Genomic DNA, 17,499 nt, shown 5'->3' with positions numbered 1-17,499 from the left:
CGAGCTCCAGTTCGCAGCCAAAAGACTCGCACTTGTCAGCCAAGAAAGTCACGTTTTCGCTTTTACGTTTTTCCCTCGGCCTTTTGTCACTCTCTGGACCAAAGGAAATCATGCTGCATTCTCCTACTCTGCCCGAACTTGGTCCGGTACATGCTTTGTTACTCGTCCTCATACCTGGCATCCCTCCTAAATAGCGTCATTGCTCTCGAGACGATGCCTACAACTATCTCCTAGGCAAGATTGCCGTCGTGAACCCCCAACCGAGGACCTATAACCAGACATCCTTCGGTAAAAATTCACAATTCTAATTGACCATGTTGATCATATGAAAAGATAACCCCATTTGGATGAGAATTCAGCACCCATTGTCCAACACAATGGATCCCACGTGGCTCTTTGGGCCTGAGGGCGCAGGATCAAGCTCGCCATTGCCCAAAGATCTCGAACGAAGTCATCCAGATCGATAAGTCCATCGAGCAAAATCATATTGTCTCGCAACCGAGGGAACGGAAACCTGTCGATCCATCTAACATGCGGCACGGCCATTTGCAGCGGAGTGGGTTTGAGGTATTCGGGCAAGTCCAGGTATTCTGGAGGCGACCTAGCCTTTGTCTCAGCGTCTGGACATCCCGTGCCCTGCATCTCGCCGTGATGAGACAGTGCCCAATAAATAGGCCATGATTGCCAGCAGAGGAACTGATCATCACGGCCAAGTACATATGCGCAGCGACGCCATCGACTCGAGTCACTCACTGGAAGAGAAGTAACTGCAGATAGGGTGTTCTCCTTGATGTTACGTTAGTCAGGTAGGTCCACAATCTTGACAGCGAACCCGGGAAGTACCTCTCTAGATGCAGGTACGAGAGCAAGCGACTGGTTATTATTTGAATGCTCTTCGTTCTGCTTCGATGTGAATGTCTCCAGGACATCCGAGGGCTCTGCATCTTGTTTGATCGGCTCCTCAAGACGAGTTTCGCTTCTACGAGTACGCCTGGTCTCAGCCTTGACCTTTTTGCTTCCATCCTGCCGTGCCACTACTCGACTGCCTATGAATATGTCAGAACCCACCCAGACTCACAATTGGGCAGACTTGTCAGGCCAATCCTTACGCCGCGCTCGCTGCGCCAGTCTGTCCTGGATCCGCTTTCGTTCCCGCGCATCTTTTACCCAGAACCAGTTGTCGAATTTTGAATCGATCCTGGGACGACCACGTTTGGCTCCCTCTGTCATTTTTATCTCCTAGTGGCAGTCAAAACGATACCTGATTCGAGAGTATCATGCACTTGGGTGAGACTCCAGCGGTGCCGTCGCAGAAAGAAAGAGATGAGAGCCTATGCCGAAATATGGTACGCGGTACGCTGTACAACCACCCAAAGCCGAGAAATGAAAGCAAAATGACTTATTTTGCCATGACGGTGGTGAAACATCTTGTACTAATTTATGAGAAATATTGTTGGCGGCGTCAATGAGGCTGGTTACTAATTATACAGAAATTATGCCCGTGCCAAGACCTTGTGAGGTTGCCTCCTATCATAGAGCCTTGTTCGATACTACCGACATTTTACATTTCAAATATTGACCAAGATCATCTATACTACCTAAGTACTCTCCGATATATCCGATGGCCCCGATCTACCATACACTATACCAGTCTCGCAGACTCAATCATACTCTCGGGCCAAGCTAAGACTTCTCTGACAACATCTTCTACATTCTCGACGGGAAGACCTAAGATATCGTTATCAGCTTCCGTGGCCCTTGTGAAGTCTGCTCCCATCTTCTCGCGGAAGAAACTAGACAAGATCAAGGGGACGATTCCAAGTCTGTTGCCTTGCTTCATCAACTCTTGTCCCGCGGCTACCTCGTCATCAAATTTGACGTGCTCAACGTCCCATTTCTTTCCGGTCGCAGTCTCAAAAGCCCGTAAGATCTCATTCTGGCTCGTCCGAGTCGAGTATATGTATATGAATCGATTCTTGACCTTTTCGGGGGTTTTGAACAAGCGCGCAACTGCGAGACCGATGGTAGGTAGTTTTGTCCCCGTCCAATGTTCGTCGCCACTGTCATATACCTTTGCCCGTCTGGCTTCGATGTCGAACCCAAGAAAGCCATTTGAAAGACCCCTGTACGTATTTTCGTTGTCAGGGTCAGTACTACCGCCCATCCATGTACCCCCCGTCATTGCGAAGCGGAAGGGAAAAATCATCTCACCAATCAAGAAATGCACCGGTTGCGACTGCCGTCCAACACAACCCACTCTTTTCCATTTCCATCAAATGTTTGTGGACCGACTCTTTGGCGTCAAACATTGGAGTCTTGACGCCGAGGTGCGATTTCGCCTTGTTCCCACCGAACTCTGCGGGGACGAACCACTTGACGCCAGCTTTGACGGCGAGGTCGATGAAGTTGATTTGTCGCATGACCTGGCTTGTGTTCATGGAGCAAACTACCGCGTCTTGGCCTTGAAAGGCTTCCGAGACCTGGTCGTCTGGGTACGAGTCGTCGACATGGTGCACCATGACGTTCGACGGGTACGTCGACTTGGAACTCTTTCTCGCAAGGATGGAGACTTCAAAGTCCGGATCCTCATCGAGTGCTTTCAAGATCCATGGTCCAACGTTTCCTCCTGCCTGATCGAGAGTCAGTGAGAAGTTTGTTTTGGAAACACCGACGCAAGACAAGGCAAGGGTGATCTTACACCTATGAGTATGACTTTTTTGATTGCTGCCATGGTCAACTTTCTTTTGTCGAGCTGGTTCGGTTACTGGCCCGCGAAAGGATTGAGACAACCTATGTCTGTTCGCTAGGCGGGAACATCCTGTTGATATAAAGGTAAAGCTATTGTTAAATAGTCATGGCCTCTTTTTATGCAATGCAAATGCCTTTGTAATGAGATTACTTATCCACCACCTCCTGGGTTAAAATAGCTTACAAACACCACGATATCAGGCGATGATGGCTCTGCTGAAATGTAGGTGACAGATTTCTAAACTTGTTCCTTACCGGAAACGAGCAATGGCAACTATTTGGCTCGTGAGCTACAATAAGAACCTAGCATGTTGAAGGGGGGCGCCTAATGCAGCACGTTATATTCTGACAAAAATGCGGGCTCGGGTAGACCTCGTTGCCATATGTCATGTAAGGGCCTTGTATCGGCTAGATATTTGTCCGGCTTGACAGACAGACAGACAGAGTTTGATTGAAGACGACTCGTCGCTCGACTTGACTTCCAACATGTCACAGCGGTGGTGGTTTCAGATCTACCAGTTCTAGGCGATTTTCGTGCTGAACGGGCTATATGTAGGGTGGTCTGGTGTGCGATATTTGAAGGCTGTTCTGAGCACATGCGTCATTGGTTGTTCGTATCATCTTTCTCGACCTGACAACTGTCGAGTACGCTGCTACGCTGCAAGACTCGACATGGCTGTTTTTGGGGGATTGGCAATAATCCCTGTGGCTGGTCTCTTGTGTGGGAGGGGGGCATCGGTAGAAGACGTCCATCCATCACTGTCATCAATGTGCTACAAAGCAAGTCAAGAATATAACCAATCTCCATGCGAAGAGTATGAGTCACAACTTGAGGCTCTTGAGTCTGTGCTGATAGTTCACGGCATGCGGTCGTATCTGGCTTGCCTGTAAAATCCGCAAAATCGAGTCAATGGCGCACGATTATAACACAAAAATATTCGTTCTCGCTTTGCGGGGATAGGAAATAGAGCGTGCCAGACTCCGCGTGATTCATCGCCTTCCACCCATTAATGTCAATTATGGGAGTACAATCGTTTCTTTGATGGTGATTCTTGGTGTGACGTCGATGTGTTGTAGTGGCCCAAGCTTATTCAACATTGATGCCTGCTTTGAAGCAATTCGGAAGCTTCCGAGATATTGACATCGTCAGATAAAATAGGTCTACGTATAAATAGGTCCATTGGGAAGCCAACATGCTGCACCTAGGGGTCTGCAAACGGAGTCAAAAGTACACCTCGAGTGCAAAGATCAAAGTGAGATGGAAAAAATGTCTCAGCTCGTTTGGCTAATCACTGGGTGTTCGTCGGGCTTTGGTGAACAATTTGTCCACAGCATCCTAGCCCGTGGGGACAAGGTCATTGCTACAGCTCGCAAAATTGAAAAGATTCAGCACCTGCAGCAAGCAGGAGCCACGATTCTGCAACTCGATATCACCGACAAGCAACAGCAAATTCGAGATGCAATAGCGGCGGCGACAAAGATACATGGCAGAGTTGATGTACTGGTCAACAATGCGGCTTATATCGCGATCGGGACATGGGAGGATCTCGAGTACGTGTCTTATGCCGCGTTTGAGACATATCTTTTTCCTTACCTCACATGTAACAGGTACGAAGACTTCCTTGCGGAATTCGACACCAATGTCTTTGGAACGATAAAGGTAACTCGGGCTCTTCTTCCGCATTTTCGAGAACGACGATCAGGGACCATGGTATTCATAGGCTCCTTATCAGGCTGGGTTGGGCATGCTGGATGTGGTGCATATGCGGGCTCCAAGTTTGCTCTTGAAGGTAGGGACAGTCTCTTGTTTTTTCCGAAAACCAACCGCTGACATTCATGGCTTGAAAGGACTCGTGGAAAGTCTATCGCGTGAGACTGCCCATCTGGGGCTCAAGACACTGCTCATAGAGCCCGGCAGATTTCGCACGAAATTGCTTTCCAGCGGGAATATCAAATCTGTGGCATCTTCGATTCCAGATTATCAAGAGTTTTCAGAAACCTTGTTGAGTGGTTTGGGCAACGAGGATCAAAATCAACCAGGTGACCCGGTGAAATTGGTAGAGATCATTCTGGATCTTGTCAGGCAGGAAGGTGCCGCTGCAAATCGAGACGTGCCACTTCGGCTCCCTCTGGGAGTAGATTGCTTCGATGAGATGAAGGCAAAGTGCGAGGAAACACTTCAATTGTTGGAGAATTGGGAAAATGTCATTAGGAGTACAAACCGTGGTGACTAGCGTTGTATGATAATATGGCACTTGGCCTCAATGTATCATGGAACACTTCATAAGAGGTCTTGTTGAGAGTTGACGAGGATGCTCTAGAACGATAATTGGTAAATCCAAGTCAATGATGGTGTTTTGAGTGAATACTCCACCCAAGTCTATACGGCAAAGTATAAGACTTCAATGTCGTTAATGACGGTTAATGTTGTCGTGTCTCCGACTGCCTGCGTTGCTCAAATCCCCAGAGAACAACCCGTCACAATTGAAACATCTCTATTTCCAACTAATTTTCAATCGTGAAGCTCTTGTTGTGATAGATTACTGGGCGCAGCAAATAATCTACTCCTTCACCTGGTAGAGCATTCTACTTCCTCATCACCATCTTGACCACTTTCCCTCACCTCAGTCCGCACTTTATCAGCATGCCTGCCACGACGGCAGAAACCCTTTCGCTTGTGAACCGACAGGTATCAGTCGCGCCACTGGTGCTTCTTTCAGCAGCCGATCACTATGGTCGTTCTGCCAAAGGCACGCGGAAGCGAGTAGTTGGTGTGCTCTTGGGGCAAAATGATGGCAAGAATGTTCGGGTTTCAAATAGTTTCGCAGGTTGGTCCGGCCAGCTCGTGACTATGTTGCGCAACTGACAAGTCGTAGTGCCCTTCGAAGAAGACGAAAAGGACCCATCAGTATGGTTCCTGGACCACAACTACGTCGAATCGATGCGAGAAATGTTCAAGAAAGTCAATGCTCGAGAGAAGCTGATAGGCTGGTATCACTCTGGCCCGAGGTTGCGAGCTTCTGATCTGGAGATCAACGAGCTCTTCAAGAGATACACACCAAACCCACTACTCGTCATCGTCGATGTCCAGCCGAAAGAGGTTGGAGTGCCGACGGATGCGTACTTTGCGATTGAGGAAATCAAAGATGATGGCACGACCACGTCAAAGACATTTGTCCACACCCCCTCCATAATCGAGGCCGAGGAGGCTGAAGAGATTGGAGTTGAACACCTTCTGAGAGATATTCGGGATGTCGCAGTGGGAACTCTATCGGCACGAATCACCCAACAGCTCCAGTCTCTGCAAGGTCTACATTTGCGGTTAAGAGACATTGGCACATATCTTCAAAAGGTCCTTGATGGAGACCTTCCGCTCAACCACGCCATCCTAGGGGATATCCAAGACATTTTCAATCTTCTCCCCAACCTGACCACGCCTCCGGCATCACGACCAAATGGCAAGAACCAGGTCGAGAACAGCGAGCTGGCCCGGTCCATGAGCATCAAGACCAATGATCAATTAATGACGATCTATCTGAGCTCTCTGGTACGAGCCATTACCGCCTTCCATGATCTCATCGACAACAAGAACAAAAACCGACAGCAACAAGAAGAGAAAGAGGCCAACAAGGATGGTGCGGAGAAGGAGGGCGAAAAGGAGAAGGAGAAGGATGAGAAAAAGGGCGCCGCCGTGAATGGCAGCAAGAAGGAAACCGAAGACAAAGGCAAGGGTAAGAAGAAGAGCTAGATGAAGCCCAGCGAAATGGACAGCATCGCATCCGGGCACTTAGCATGGCGTTTGGATGGTACCTCTAGCTAGAATCCTACTGCAGTCGGTATGCATGGCCAAAAAAGGGGTCGCCTTTGTACAATACAGTATCAGAAAGACCCTATTATGAATGGGATGCCATGTTCAAAAGTCTGAATATCCTATACCGGCTTTGCCGTGCTCAAATCGGGTAGAGTTTTGCTACTCTGGACTTTAGCACGGCCGTTAACCATCTGCCTGGCTGATTGTGTCCATCAGTGATTGGTGGTCCCTTTTCTGCCAAAAGGTGTTTGTGATCTCGAGTTGACTGCCTTTCGTTCCGTGATGAAGGTGCGTTTCTTTTCGTGATTTTACGCTCAACTCGTTGTCGAAACGCCCTCCAATGGAACTCGTCCGGTGTGCGCATCACGGTGGGTGTGCCTGAAAGTTTCTTACGATACAGAGCCCTCATATCATACATGTGACGTCCAGGAGTCTAGACACAAGGAGGGATGTGAGCATGATCAAGACGCCCACCCAGAGGAGTTGACTCTGTGGCGCCTCGACTTTCTTTCCGTCTTGTGTCTCTTTCATCCACCTGGAAACTCACCCCAACCCGCCCCCCAACCTGCAACCTCATCACGATTGACGACCTTGGAGGTGATGCCGTGGCCGAACAAACGTGGAGCAACCTTTGACAGAACGGCAGCTAGAACATGCTTGCAAGAAGGGGGGCGTCCATTTGTCGTTGTCGTTGTGTTGGTCGCTACACCTCCGAACCTCCACGTGGGGGAACCACCATCATCGATCAACCTTCTTCCCCGAGCTTGAGGTTCGAGCTCTGGCTCTGTCCCGGGCTCGTCGTGGTCGTGGTGGACACCATTGTCAGTAGTAGTGTTTATGCTTTGGAAAGCCGCCACGCTGAACGCCGGACAGGTACAGTTCCAACTGTCCAGACGTACTTCGTAAAAGGGTGTACTGGTAGTGTTTGTCTGTTTGCGGTGATGGTGGTGACGATTTGATGTAGATGAGCTGGAAGATTGTACGTAGAATACTTCGTTGTTACCCGCGTAGGTGGATTCAGTTTCAGATTCGGCTTGTTTTGACGGCCGATATTGTTGTCGTGCGTTGGGTCCAACGGCATCGGACCCAAAGGGATTCGAGGACTCCTCGACTGGTCCAGCGTCCCCGATCCACATCCGCGTCACCAAACCACGGTCTAGCAAGTCCAAAGCGGGTAGAAGCTCGTGAGGGAAAAGGACGTGTAGTGTCAGGAAGAGCGAGCGGGCTCGGCCGTCGTGGTCGTGGTCGTGGTCGTCGTCTGCATGCAACCCCTCGATGGCGGTGGCGGTGGTGGACAATGATGACGCATGCGTCTCTGTCTCACATTTCCGAGATATAGATGCGAGAGAATTAAAAATCAAAGTGATTTGAGATAGCGGTGGTGATTTGGACATTGAGTCTTTCTTGATCCCATCGGTGGTTCGTTGGTTTGTATTGTCGATACGTAGCTAAGGACGCAACGGGAGCATCAAAATCAGGTGGTGACTTTCTGTCGAGTTATGTCTCGCGTCTATTTGACTCCGAAGTTGCATGATTCGATCGCAGTCATGGTAATGTCGGTCGAGAAACCATGGTATCATGGATAGGAACTTGTTATTGGTGGCGCTGATGAACGAGGCTGAACTACGGCATAGAATACTCGTATCTCTTCTATCTCAGCCTTGCACGGCGAGCCTCGAGATACAAAAACAAAAACAAAAACAAAAACTATGCAAAGCGCTTTTTTTTGATGTTCGAGTGCAGTTTGATTCAATTTGATACGTTCATGACAAGTCATACTGTCTACTCAATTTCCACTTGTGGAATACATGCCGACTCCAGTTTCAGCCTTGCCATCGCACCTTGCCCGACTGCATGAGACTGACGACTCCAAGAGGAACCTGTTTCTCGTTCACGATTTGCAGACTGCCATATTTCTTGACAATATCAGAGCCATAGACTGCAAGCACCCATTTCCAGTAAGGGTCCATCTTGCCAAAGTACCTTGTAATGCCTGAAGTTGCCTTCGAGCTTCGAGAGGAGATGGGAAGATCACGCAACCACGAAATCATCTCTGCTGTTGCCTGAATCTCGAACTGTTCCGGACTGGACAGCAGAGTCTTATAGGCGTCACCGAGAGGCTTCGAGCATTCTTCTCGATACTTAAGGAATTCTGCCTTTGTCATGAAGTGTTCATCCAACGTAGCCGGATTGAGACCTGCTGCCATACAGGCATGACGGAGTTCCAAGCTAGTTTTCTGCTCGAACTGAGCCTTTGTGGTTTCGTAGAGGAGCTCTTCTTCTTCAAGGCTCGTCGCCATTATCTTTCCAGGAGTTCTGCGAAGCGTTTCCCTCATGCCATATAGCCGTACCATCGGGTTGCGAAGCTCGAGGCCGCCCATACGTGCAGGCCAGTACCATACCCCGTCTGGAATGTCCCCAGTTTTGAACCGCTCTTGCGCAATTCGAGAGAGATAGTGAGACACATTCTCCTCAGGAAAGAGTGATGCCTGAACCCTTGCAAATGTGTCAATCATATCGTCAACGTGCTGCCGGCCAAAAGCGTAGGAAGGCTTGCCGAAGTTGTTGTTGAAGAATCGAGCTAGGTATGCATTATACGCTTGGACCCACGAAAATATTGATTTACAATGCGCCAACTGTAGCTTGAGTTCAGTGATATGATCGCTCACCAAGTCTTGATCGATCACAAATCGGGCCGATTTTCCATCAAGACGCAGGAAGCCCCATCTCACTTCACCAGCTGGCAGACGTTGGACCTTGTCGGCTGACCGAATCTCGTCCTCGTCTGATGATAAGTAATCCGAACCTAGCTCGGCTTGGTCATGAGGGAAGACGACGGAGCCTGTTTTATCATCATTGAACTTGACACCCATTATCGAAGCAAACTCGGTCATTGTTTCCCATCCACGGACGCAGAGATCTTCGCTTCCCCAGAACCAGAAGTCATCGTGCAGCCGATAAAGGTTGCCACCCTTCGTAGCTTGGTTCACCGCAAAATCCATCACGAAGAGAATAAGTTCTCCGAAAACGTCGCTGAGAACATGTGACATAGGAACACCTGCCCGACGGACCTTTACCTCGCCTTGCAAGCCGTCCTGAACGAAGCGCGTTGGTGCCTGAAGGAATTTTCTGAAGAATTTCAGCCACTTGTCCGACATTCCGAAATACTCCAGAACGGTGAAGATTGTATCATGGGGAAGTGATGGACCAAACCAGTGAAAGTCTGATCGTATGACAGCATGAGATTTACCAGGATGAAGGTGGCGTGCGACAACAGCCTCGGTAATCACTAGATGAAGAAGACTTTGTTTAATCTCCATAGGGCTCTTGCGTGATGAACTATTTTCTTCGTCGTCCTCGTCTCCATAGCCTCTTGTGCCTTCGTGTTCATTCATGGGCAGTTGAGTAGCGAAATAATCATCTGCATACTGTTGAAGCCTAATAGCTGCTATAGTAGCAGAGCCGGAAGAGTCCTTGCCAAGGTAGAAGTTCCGACGATCCTGGTCGGCTTTAGGTATTGTAAGTCCAGTTGTTTTCCAGGCATGGGACCGAAAGAATGCGACGAACTGGTGCCGAAAATACACTGCCCATTTCATTCCAATGATATGAAGCAAGAGGGCGTCCAGGATATCCTCGTCCATGAAAACTCGGTATTTGCCATTGAGTTGCCGGCGCTGTTGTACGGGAATCGCACCTTCAACTGTAGTCCATTGCCACATGTCGAGTGATTCCATCCGCATTGTCAGAACATCGCTGACCTCTTGAAGAACGTCCTTGTTGCTTTGGAAGGATTTGAGAGTGGCAGCTTTCTCTTCTGACAGCAAATCTGTCCTAAGCAGGCCTTCAATGTCTCGTTTGAGGGTTTCTGGGTCAAAGAGTCTAGTGCTGCGCCAGAATACGTCGGCTTTCTCTCGCGTAGCACTTTCAAACCCTTTGAAGGCATTAGACACCACTTTGTTGGAATTGAACAGCCCATGAAGATAGCTGGTGACCCTCGACGTATCTATGGCAGAATTTTCGAAGACGATAGACTCCCATTGCTCCCGTTGTTCATGCATCTCTCTTCTTCCCACCGTCTGAAAGGATGATTCTCCTATGATGTCTTCGCTAGAGAGATTGGCAGAGGAGCCTTCCGAACAAGATATCCACTCGGTGACCAGCTTCGAGAAGAATTGTGCATGTTCGTATCGTAAACTTTTGTGGTCAAAATGTTTCAGGACATCAGTGTGAATGTCTTCGATTACATGAGCTGGAATGGCCGTGTCCTTTTCCGCCTGGCGTAACAGTAATTGCTGATTTTGACGCCTAGTTGGGTTTACTTTCGAGAGAGCATCATCTTCGATCAATCGAATTCCGTCATCTCGACAAGCGTCGTAGAGCAACTCTCTGGTACGGTCGAGTTTGTTGTCATTCACTTCCAACTTACGCAGCGTTTGGCTCTTGAAGCGTTCAAATAGCTCATGCTGCCTCTTCAGTTCCTCAATCTTGGTAGACGTTACGGAATGGAGAGTGTCTGTCACAACGGAAGAGGACATGGTAGCAAAAGGCAGTCCTATAGAACAACTGAGATGCACCTGATGCACCTGTAGTGAAAGATCAACAGTACAGTGAAGGAATAAGCTAGATGCTTGAAGGAAGAGGATGTTTACACGGAAGCAAAGAAAGCTCAATGAAAATGTGTCTGTACTTATACCTCATGAAAGCTAGGCAGAAGACCTGAAGGAACGCTTCCTGAGTTAATGCAAGTCGTGAGAGTGATGATGAAGGTCGTAAAACATGGATTCTCTAGTGATGTGACTCTTGGTTCTCGTAGGCCACAATTGCAGGCCACAACTCGAGGTAGTCGCGATGCTTGTTGACTTACTGGAGGTTGCAATGCCCATGGTCACATATGATCCGCCGTTGTTCCACTGACATCATATCAAAGTACGGCGAAGTTTGCGGGCCTTGGAATGCCGTATCTCCTGGACAGTGACAGACATACAATCACGGTACATAAGACCATCCTCTGCATGTGCCGCCTTCGAGGCAACGTCGTCTGCTCGATTATGAAACTCATGCACAAAGCCGTTGTTCAAGCCTCGACAGCACGATGATGTCCCATTCTGTGTTCGACCCCGCGCACAACCTCCCTCTACCATGGACGCAAAAGAGTCACCGGCGAGTTCAAAGGTGATTGTACAATGTGTCGACCCTCACAACCTCTACGACAGCCTCGAGCCTCGTATTTCCCAGCGGAGCCCTTTGCGCAATCTACATTGGAAGTCACCCACTCGTCCACTACGATCTATACCCGCCCTGAACATTACCCTTTCGAGAGAGGACAAGTCTACTGGAACGGCTTCGAATGTTCGCAGGCATCAAATCCCAGGTTTAAGGGAGACACCCTATGTAAAACTATATCTGCTCCGTTGCGATGACAAGGAGACGTACAAGGAGAAAGCAAGAAGAGAAGTGCGCCAATGGGTCAAGTCGCAGACATCTGCTGGAGACGGGAAATCAAACAAGAACCAGGAGGACCATGACGCCTTCGAGTGGCTGATAGTTCACGTGGTGCTGGCCAACACACCGGCCGCGAGCCAACCGCGATCCTCGAAACACATATCTCTGGACACAACGGAGAGCACCGATAGTGTTAACAGCAAGTCGAAATGGTCCGGTAAGAGCTCATCCACCATCTTTGATAAGCTACGGGCGGACTTCAATAGCGGGTCCAAGTCCGCGTTCAATCGTGTCGCCCAAGTCAGACTCTTAAATCCACACGACAAGGGTACGCCGCTGAGCCCTGCAGATCTCGAGGAGCAATGGCAGGATCTCATTGAAGGTATCAAAGCTTGTATACTACGCTCTTTCGATGCACGAGTTGCGCAGTACGAATCAGACATAAGGGAAAGAGATGGTCAGAGGACTCTTCCAGGATGGAACTTTTGCACTTTCTTCGTCCTGAAAGAAGGCCTGGCCAAAGGCTTCGAAAGTGTTGGGCTTCTTGAGGATGCTTTAGCCGTCTATGATGAACTTTCGCTTGGTCTGGATAACCTGGTGCAGGATCAGTTCCGGAAAGGCGATAGTGACGATAGCGGTGCTCTTCTAAGCGTTTCCAAAGAATCGAAAGCTCTTCTCCGTGCTGCCCTTGAGGATGAAAATTATTCGACCAGCAATGGCACCTCCCAAAGGACCCTTGACCTCCGGGATATATTAACAGTTGATCGTGAGCAATTCCCGTTCGACGCCGAAAGGAGAAATTATCAAGACCTGATTCTGACAAATGATGTCTCTGCACTTGATCTGCGAATATACTTGTTTGCCCGCGAAATGGACATCTTGCTAAGGCAAGCGCTGTCGGAGGCGTCCAAGAACTCTCCCGGTTCAAAATCCAGTATCAATCTTCACATTTTTGCGGACCTTGCAGAGCGTGCTAATGAGTTCATCAACCTGGCGGCCCGCAGCCTCCGGATGGAGCTTTATAGCGCCTGGGGAGGTCAAGAAGGGCTCAGCGCTCAGGAGTTATCTACGCAACGTGCTGTCACAGGCAACATCGTCTCAACGTTTGAGTGGCGAGCGGTCATGCAAATCATCAGTAAGGTGCTACCGCCTCTGGAGCTGGATGTCGAATATGGTACAGGTTGGCTTTCACTTGACTCTGTCGAACTCTTCCGAATCATGGACAAGAAGTCATCCCAAATTCAAGAAACACGCAATCGCTCGAACAGAATGTCGTTGGCTGCCGACTCTCGGTCTCCTTCGCGTGAACGATCTCAGGGACCTCACCACAAGAGGGTATCTGTCATCCCGGAGGAAGCTACTACACGCCAGGTTGTCTTCTCACGCCCTGGCGCGGAGAGGCTTGCGGTTTGGATTTCTAGACTTATTATCATGGCAAGACGTGCAGTATCGAATCTGGAGGCAGTACAGCCATGGTTGGTAGAAATGAAACGTGCCGCATTGCACTATGACTCAAACACAAAAACAAACATGACCAACGGGACAGCACAAAGAGCGTCGCTCTCTGAAGCAAAGGATGATGGCTTGGCCAACGACAAGTCCGACTCGGTGGCTGGTCTCGACTCAAATACATTGACAGCAGCTGCATCCTCAAAGTCGACCTTTCTCGACCTCTTCGCAATGTTGTCCGTCCTCGCCTATCGAGTAGTTGCAGACACAAACAGTCATTCTACTGCACAACAAGCCTTGATCGACCTAGTCGAGCTAGAATATGCGCAAGGAAACTATGGCCGAAGCGCGCGGTACCTTCACAGCATTCTTGGACCACTTCCCAAGACTACCTACAAACCGTCCGACAGCCACCTGTTACGCATTTATGCTGACTGCCTAAGACACCTTGATAAGCCGACCGAATATGGCCGCTGTCTCGTTGCCTGCCTGCATTGCGGTTTATATGGTGGCTCTACTGGGAAACCTAGTGCCGTACATGCCGCCGGTTATGTGGACCAGCTCTTTGAGACTGTACCAAGAATTGATGCAACGACGCTTCCAATGTCCACCTTATTCATGGCTCCTAGTGTTTCAAAGGTCATCACCCATCTTGTCAACCAAGATGGCTTTGCTTTGAGATTACGTCTTCGGCCATTATCTCCTATGACCACTCCACTCATTAGAGAAGTCAAATTGCGGCTAGCCTCACAGGCCGTTGAACCACGGTTCATATCTCTCAAATTATCTGAAGGTGTCGTGATCGGAGAGGACGGAACAGATCTTTTGCTACAAACTACTGTCATGGCCCAAGGTTGGTATATGCCTAGTGAACTCGAAGTCAGCATCGGTAAGCTAAGACTTTTACAACATTTTCGACCAACCCAACATGACGAGAGCGTCCCGGTTGATGATCCGCTGCTTGATCAGCCCATGGCAGTTCCGGTCCTGGTTTACCCTTGTCAGCAATCCATGGACGTCAGTATCGTTCATGCACCAGTCATACATCTGGCGGAGACGCGGAAGCTACTCGTCAATCTTATGCCAGGCCACAATAACGTAAGCCAGTGCAGACTGCGTTTTAAAACAGCGACAGCGGGCCTGAGACTTAACATCCACGAAGCAAAAGCTCATGGAAATGGCCAACGGCTTGAATCTTTACGTACAGCCCGAGAAGGCGATGCTCTTATGACGTTCATCGATGACTTGAAGCCATATTCGGAAAGCTCAGTCGAGATCCCATACTCGATGGAGGTGCAAACCGAACCATCGGTAGTCATCCGTGTTGAGGTCAACTATCAGACTGATGGAGGATCCTTTGAGTTGTACGAAACGGCGTCTGTCAATGTGATTCTTCCAATCACTGTCAATGTCCAAGATATCTTCAGAGATGCCTGTATGTATTCACGTTTCAGTATCAGCCCTTCAACATTAGTACCATTGCGGTTGTTACGTTGTCAACTGGAAAGAAATGAGGCATACTGTCCGGTTGATAGTGGCGGTTTCGACCAACCAGAAATGGTGTTCCCCAAGCAGCCGGCTAGCTGGACCACCAGGCTTGTGCCATCAGAACCCGCCGTCATCAGCGCCACACAGAAACTGACACTGTGTGTCGATTTCCAAGCGGTTGACGAGCTCATCCTATCCAGCCTCGAAGATAACTTCATTTCCGAATTTTCCAAAACCCCTCACCATGGCACGACAAGACTCTTGGCAGGACACCTGAGGAATCGTGTTCGAACCTCATGGACGGAACAAGACTTGGAAGTGGCTGCCCTGACTGAAGAGATTGAGATCTGGAACATGGAGGATATGGATTGGTCCTCTGTTCTGTGTGCCCTTGATTCAAACACCAAGGTCGAGGTCGAGAAGTGGCTACAAGTCTGGCACGCGCAAACAAAGCCTATCAAATTTCTCGCCGGCGAAGCTCCAACAAGGCAATTGAAGTTGCATGTTGACATCGCACCGCATCCCGTGCTTGTTATGGCGTGTCTGGAGATCCACGGTGTCGGGTCAGAGGGGCAGACCGCAATTGTGGGACAAGCTATGTTAGCGGACCTTGTTATGCATCTTTCAAATTCGAAAGAAGATGTGGTGGATGCGCTGTTCGAAGTTACTAACTCAGAGTCATGGCTGGTGGGTGGAAGACGCAAAGGCCATGTGCAATTAAGCAGAAAAGCAAGTCAAATTTCCGTGGTATTGGTCCCTCAACATATGGGACATGCACTCCTACCAACCATCACAGTCAAATGTCGAAAGCAGAACAAAAGTAGCGGTGGCGATGAGGTGTGGACAGATCTGCCGAGTGATGTGCATAATCCAATGCAGGGACGTTGTATTCAGATCATTCCTGATCTGCGAAGCACGACGGTCGAGGTTTTTGGAGACACGCCAACTGACGGAAATGGGCGACTGATATCGAGCCAAGGGCATCAAGCATTTGGATGAGAAGATGAAAATGAAGAGTAGGATTCTAGAACATCGATATTAGACCGAGCAAGATTTTGTTTGTGTGGTCTGCAACCAGCGAAGAGCATCCTCCAAACTCGTATAAACTCACTAGGATCTACAGGCACCATTTCGCAGCGACGCTATCCCTGAAAGTAACAAGGGCCGCGGCACGAACCGAGCATCTAGACTGCAAATCGATTAGCCGTATACAGGGGCAAGGGCGGGATCTGGACAAGCTCCAGGGGCCACTCAGGGCCACTCAGGGCCACTCGCATCCCACCTCCAAGTCTCGAATCCCCAACAAAACTGTTTTCGTGGCAGGTCCGAATCCACCTGACAATCCCTTTGCTCGAACGAACAGACCGCCCTCGGCCTGCACGAATCGTCATTGATCTTGACAGCCCCTGGGTCCTATCTCAAATCTAACAGGATGCTATACGAGTAGATTCGCCTGAAGCTTTATCCGGCACAGTATCGAGCGATACGAGCATTCTACGATCCTAGCGATTAAGATTTCTTCTGCCAACATGTGAAAGACTGTACATGTCTTCTAGCCTCGGTCGACCGTCCTCGCTCAGCATCTTTCAACACTCTGAGCAGCATGTGCTCGAGATGATTGCTCTCAGTGACTCGATGCGAGCTGTTCTTGGCCAGCTACGACGGGCACCCGTACCACCACGAGCTCCACGATGGCGATAGTTTGCGGGTCCGTTCGAAAGACCGTCCACAAAGAAAGCGCCGATATGAGCAAACACCACCCGGCGTTTGATGCTGACATGGCAGAACGGCCAGAAAGAGTTCAGTCCAGAGCATCGCAAAGGCATGGTAGTCAGAGTCACATCGAGGAACAAAGCGAGTACGAATATGGTGAGGAATAGCATTTGCCTCTCTGGTCTTCTACACCGATATTTTCAGTTTGTTGGATCAAGCAAGGCTCGTCCCTCTACCGATGGCAGGAGGAAAGTGGCCTGGCCCGTGTAATTGATACTTTAGTGCCCTCGTATTGTACGACAGGAGACTTGTCTGACGGATGTTGGGCATGATGATGAATGACATGACTACTCATGAGACAACCTTGGCGATCACCATACTCGTACTGTAGATGCGGTATAGAAGAAAATTTTCTGTTCCCGCCGCCAGGGACCCCCCACCTAGAATACCTCGAGCCTCCCACTTTTTTGCCTAGGTACGTACGATATTACCGGGGTTTGGTTGGAATGATGAACATGGGAACCCTTGTGCACACGATCTCGTCGGGGACTTCGTTAAGCAGTCGTAGTGGGTTCACTATGGGTGAAGGGACCAAGGTGAAGCCCCAGGAGCACCACGTAAGGAACCCTTCTTGGGGGGCTGCTCGGTGGTTTGTGAGGGGCAACTTCGGCAGTCCTGACCGCCTAGAACCCCGGGCGCAATGTGAGTGGCCAGGCCAAGGGTTGCCCTGAATTTAGTGCTGGTCCTCTTTCAGAATTCGTTGAGATTTGCCCGCAGCTTCAGCTTCTTGTCGCTCGCCTGTCCACAAAAATTTGAATCTTTTTCTGCCCACAGTTCTGCTATCAGCC

The 17,499-nt window shown here is 49.5% G+C and overlaps 5 protein-coding genes across 5 annotated transcripts; 3 read left to right on the top strand and 2 right to left on the bottom strand.

Annotated features, from left to right (window-relative positions):
- Positions 1-6: 6 nt before the first annotated feature.
- On the bottom strand, positions 7-1,421 carry PV06_06402 (uncharacterized protein). Its single transcript, XM_016407510.1, has 3 exons — positions 1,110-1,421; positions 844-1,046; positions 7-786 (listed from the first exon to the last, which is right to left on the bottom strand). The coding sequence occupies exons 1-3, from the start codon at positions 1,228-1,230 to the stop codon at positions 322-324; spliced, it is 789 nt and encodes a 262-aa protein (XP_016263114.1). The 5' UTR covers positions 1,231-1,421; the 3' UTR covers positions 7-321.
- A 2,594-nt stretch (positions 1,422-4,015) lies between these two features.
- PV06_06401 (uncharacterized protein) lies at positions 4,016-4,984 on the top strand (the record flags this gene model as incomplete). Its single annotated transcript, XM_016407509.1, has 3 exons — positions 4,016-4,299; positions 4,357-4,538; positions 4,597-4,984. The coding sequence occupies 3 exons, from the start codon at positions 4,016-4,018 to the stop codon at positions 4,980-4,982; spliced, it is 852 nt and encodes a 283-aa protein (XP_016263113.1). The 3' UTR covers positions 4,983-4,984.
- Positions 4,985-5,192: 208 nt separating this feature from the next.
- PV06_06400 (26S proteasome regulatory subunit rpn-8) lies at positions 5,193-6,757 on the top strand. The gene is made up of 2 exons (XM_016407508.1): positions 5,193-5,576; positions 5,625-6,757. The coding sequence occupies exons 1-2, from the start codon at positions 5,393-5,395 to the stop codon at positions 6,494-6,496; spliced, it is 1,056 nt and encodes a 351-aa protein (XP_016263112.1). The 5' UTR covers positions 5,193-5,392; the 3' UTR covers positions 6,497-6,757.
- A 1,580-nt stretch (positions 6,758-8,337) lies between these two features.
- Positions 8,338-11,369, bottom strand: PV06_06399 (uncharacterized protein). The gene has a single exon (XM_016407507.1). The coding sequence runs from the start codon at positions 11,092-11,094 to the stop codon at positions 8,383-8,385; it is 2,712 nt and encodes a 903-aa protein (XP_016263111.1). The 5' UTR covers positions 11,095-11,369; the 3' UTR covers positions 8,338-8,382.
- A 206-nt stretch (positions 11,370-11,575) lies between these two features.
- On the top strand, positions 11,576-16,082 carry PV06_06398 (uncharacterized protein). Its single transcript, XM_016407506.1, has one exon. It carries the CDS (start codon positions 11,699-11,701, stop codon positions 15,935-15,937), a length of 4,239 nt encoding a protein of 1,412 aa, XP_016263110.1. The 5' UTR covers positions 11,576-11,698; the 3' UTR covers positions 15,938-16,082.
- Positions 16,083-17,499: the final 1,417 nt, after the last annotated feature.

This window comes from Exophiala oligosperma (genome assembly GCF_000835515.1).
Source record: "Exophiala oligosperma strain CBS 72588 unplaced genomic scaffold supercont1.5, whole genome shotgun sequence".
In the NCBI taxonomy this organism is placed as follows: Eukaryota; Fungi; Ascomycota; class Eurotiomycetes; order Chaetothyriales; family Herpotrichiellaceae; genus Exophiala; species Exophiala oligosperma.
Note: the sequence above shows the minus strand (reverse complement) of the source record. Positions and strands in the feature narration are given on the sequence as shown.

Bases quoted from the DNA above. Each gene is read 5' to 3' on its own strand.
- PV06_06402 (XM_016407510.1), bottom strand. From the start codon at position 1,230: ATGACAGAGGGAGCCAAACGTGGTCGTCCCAGGATCGATTCAAAATTC. The intron at 1,047-1,109 runs GTAAGGATTGGC...ACATATTCATAG, and splicing joins ACTGGCGCAGCGAGCGCGGC to GCAGTCGAGTAGTGGCACGG. The intron at 787-843 runs GTACTTCCCGGG...CGTAACATCAAG, and splicing joins TCGTACCTGCATCTAGAGAG to GAGAACACCCTATCTGCAGT.
- PV06_06400 (XM_016407508.1), top strand. From the start codon at position 5,393: ATGCCTGCCACGACGGCAGAAACCCTTTCGCTTGTGAACCGACAGGTA. The intron at 5,577-5,624 runs GTTGGTCCGGCC...GACAAGTCGTAG, and splicing joins GGTTTCAAATAGTTTCGCAG to TGCCCTTCGAAGAAGACGAA.
- PV06_06399 (XM_016407507.1), bottom strand. From the start codon at position 11,094: ATGTCCTCTTCCGTTGTGACAGACACTCTCCATTCCGTAACGTCTACC.
- PV06_06398 (XM_016407506.1), top strand. From the start codon at position 11,699: ATGGACGCAAAAGAGTCACCGGCGAGTTCAAAGGTGATTGTACAATGT.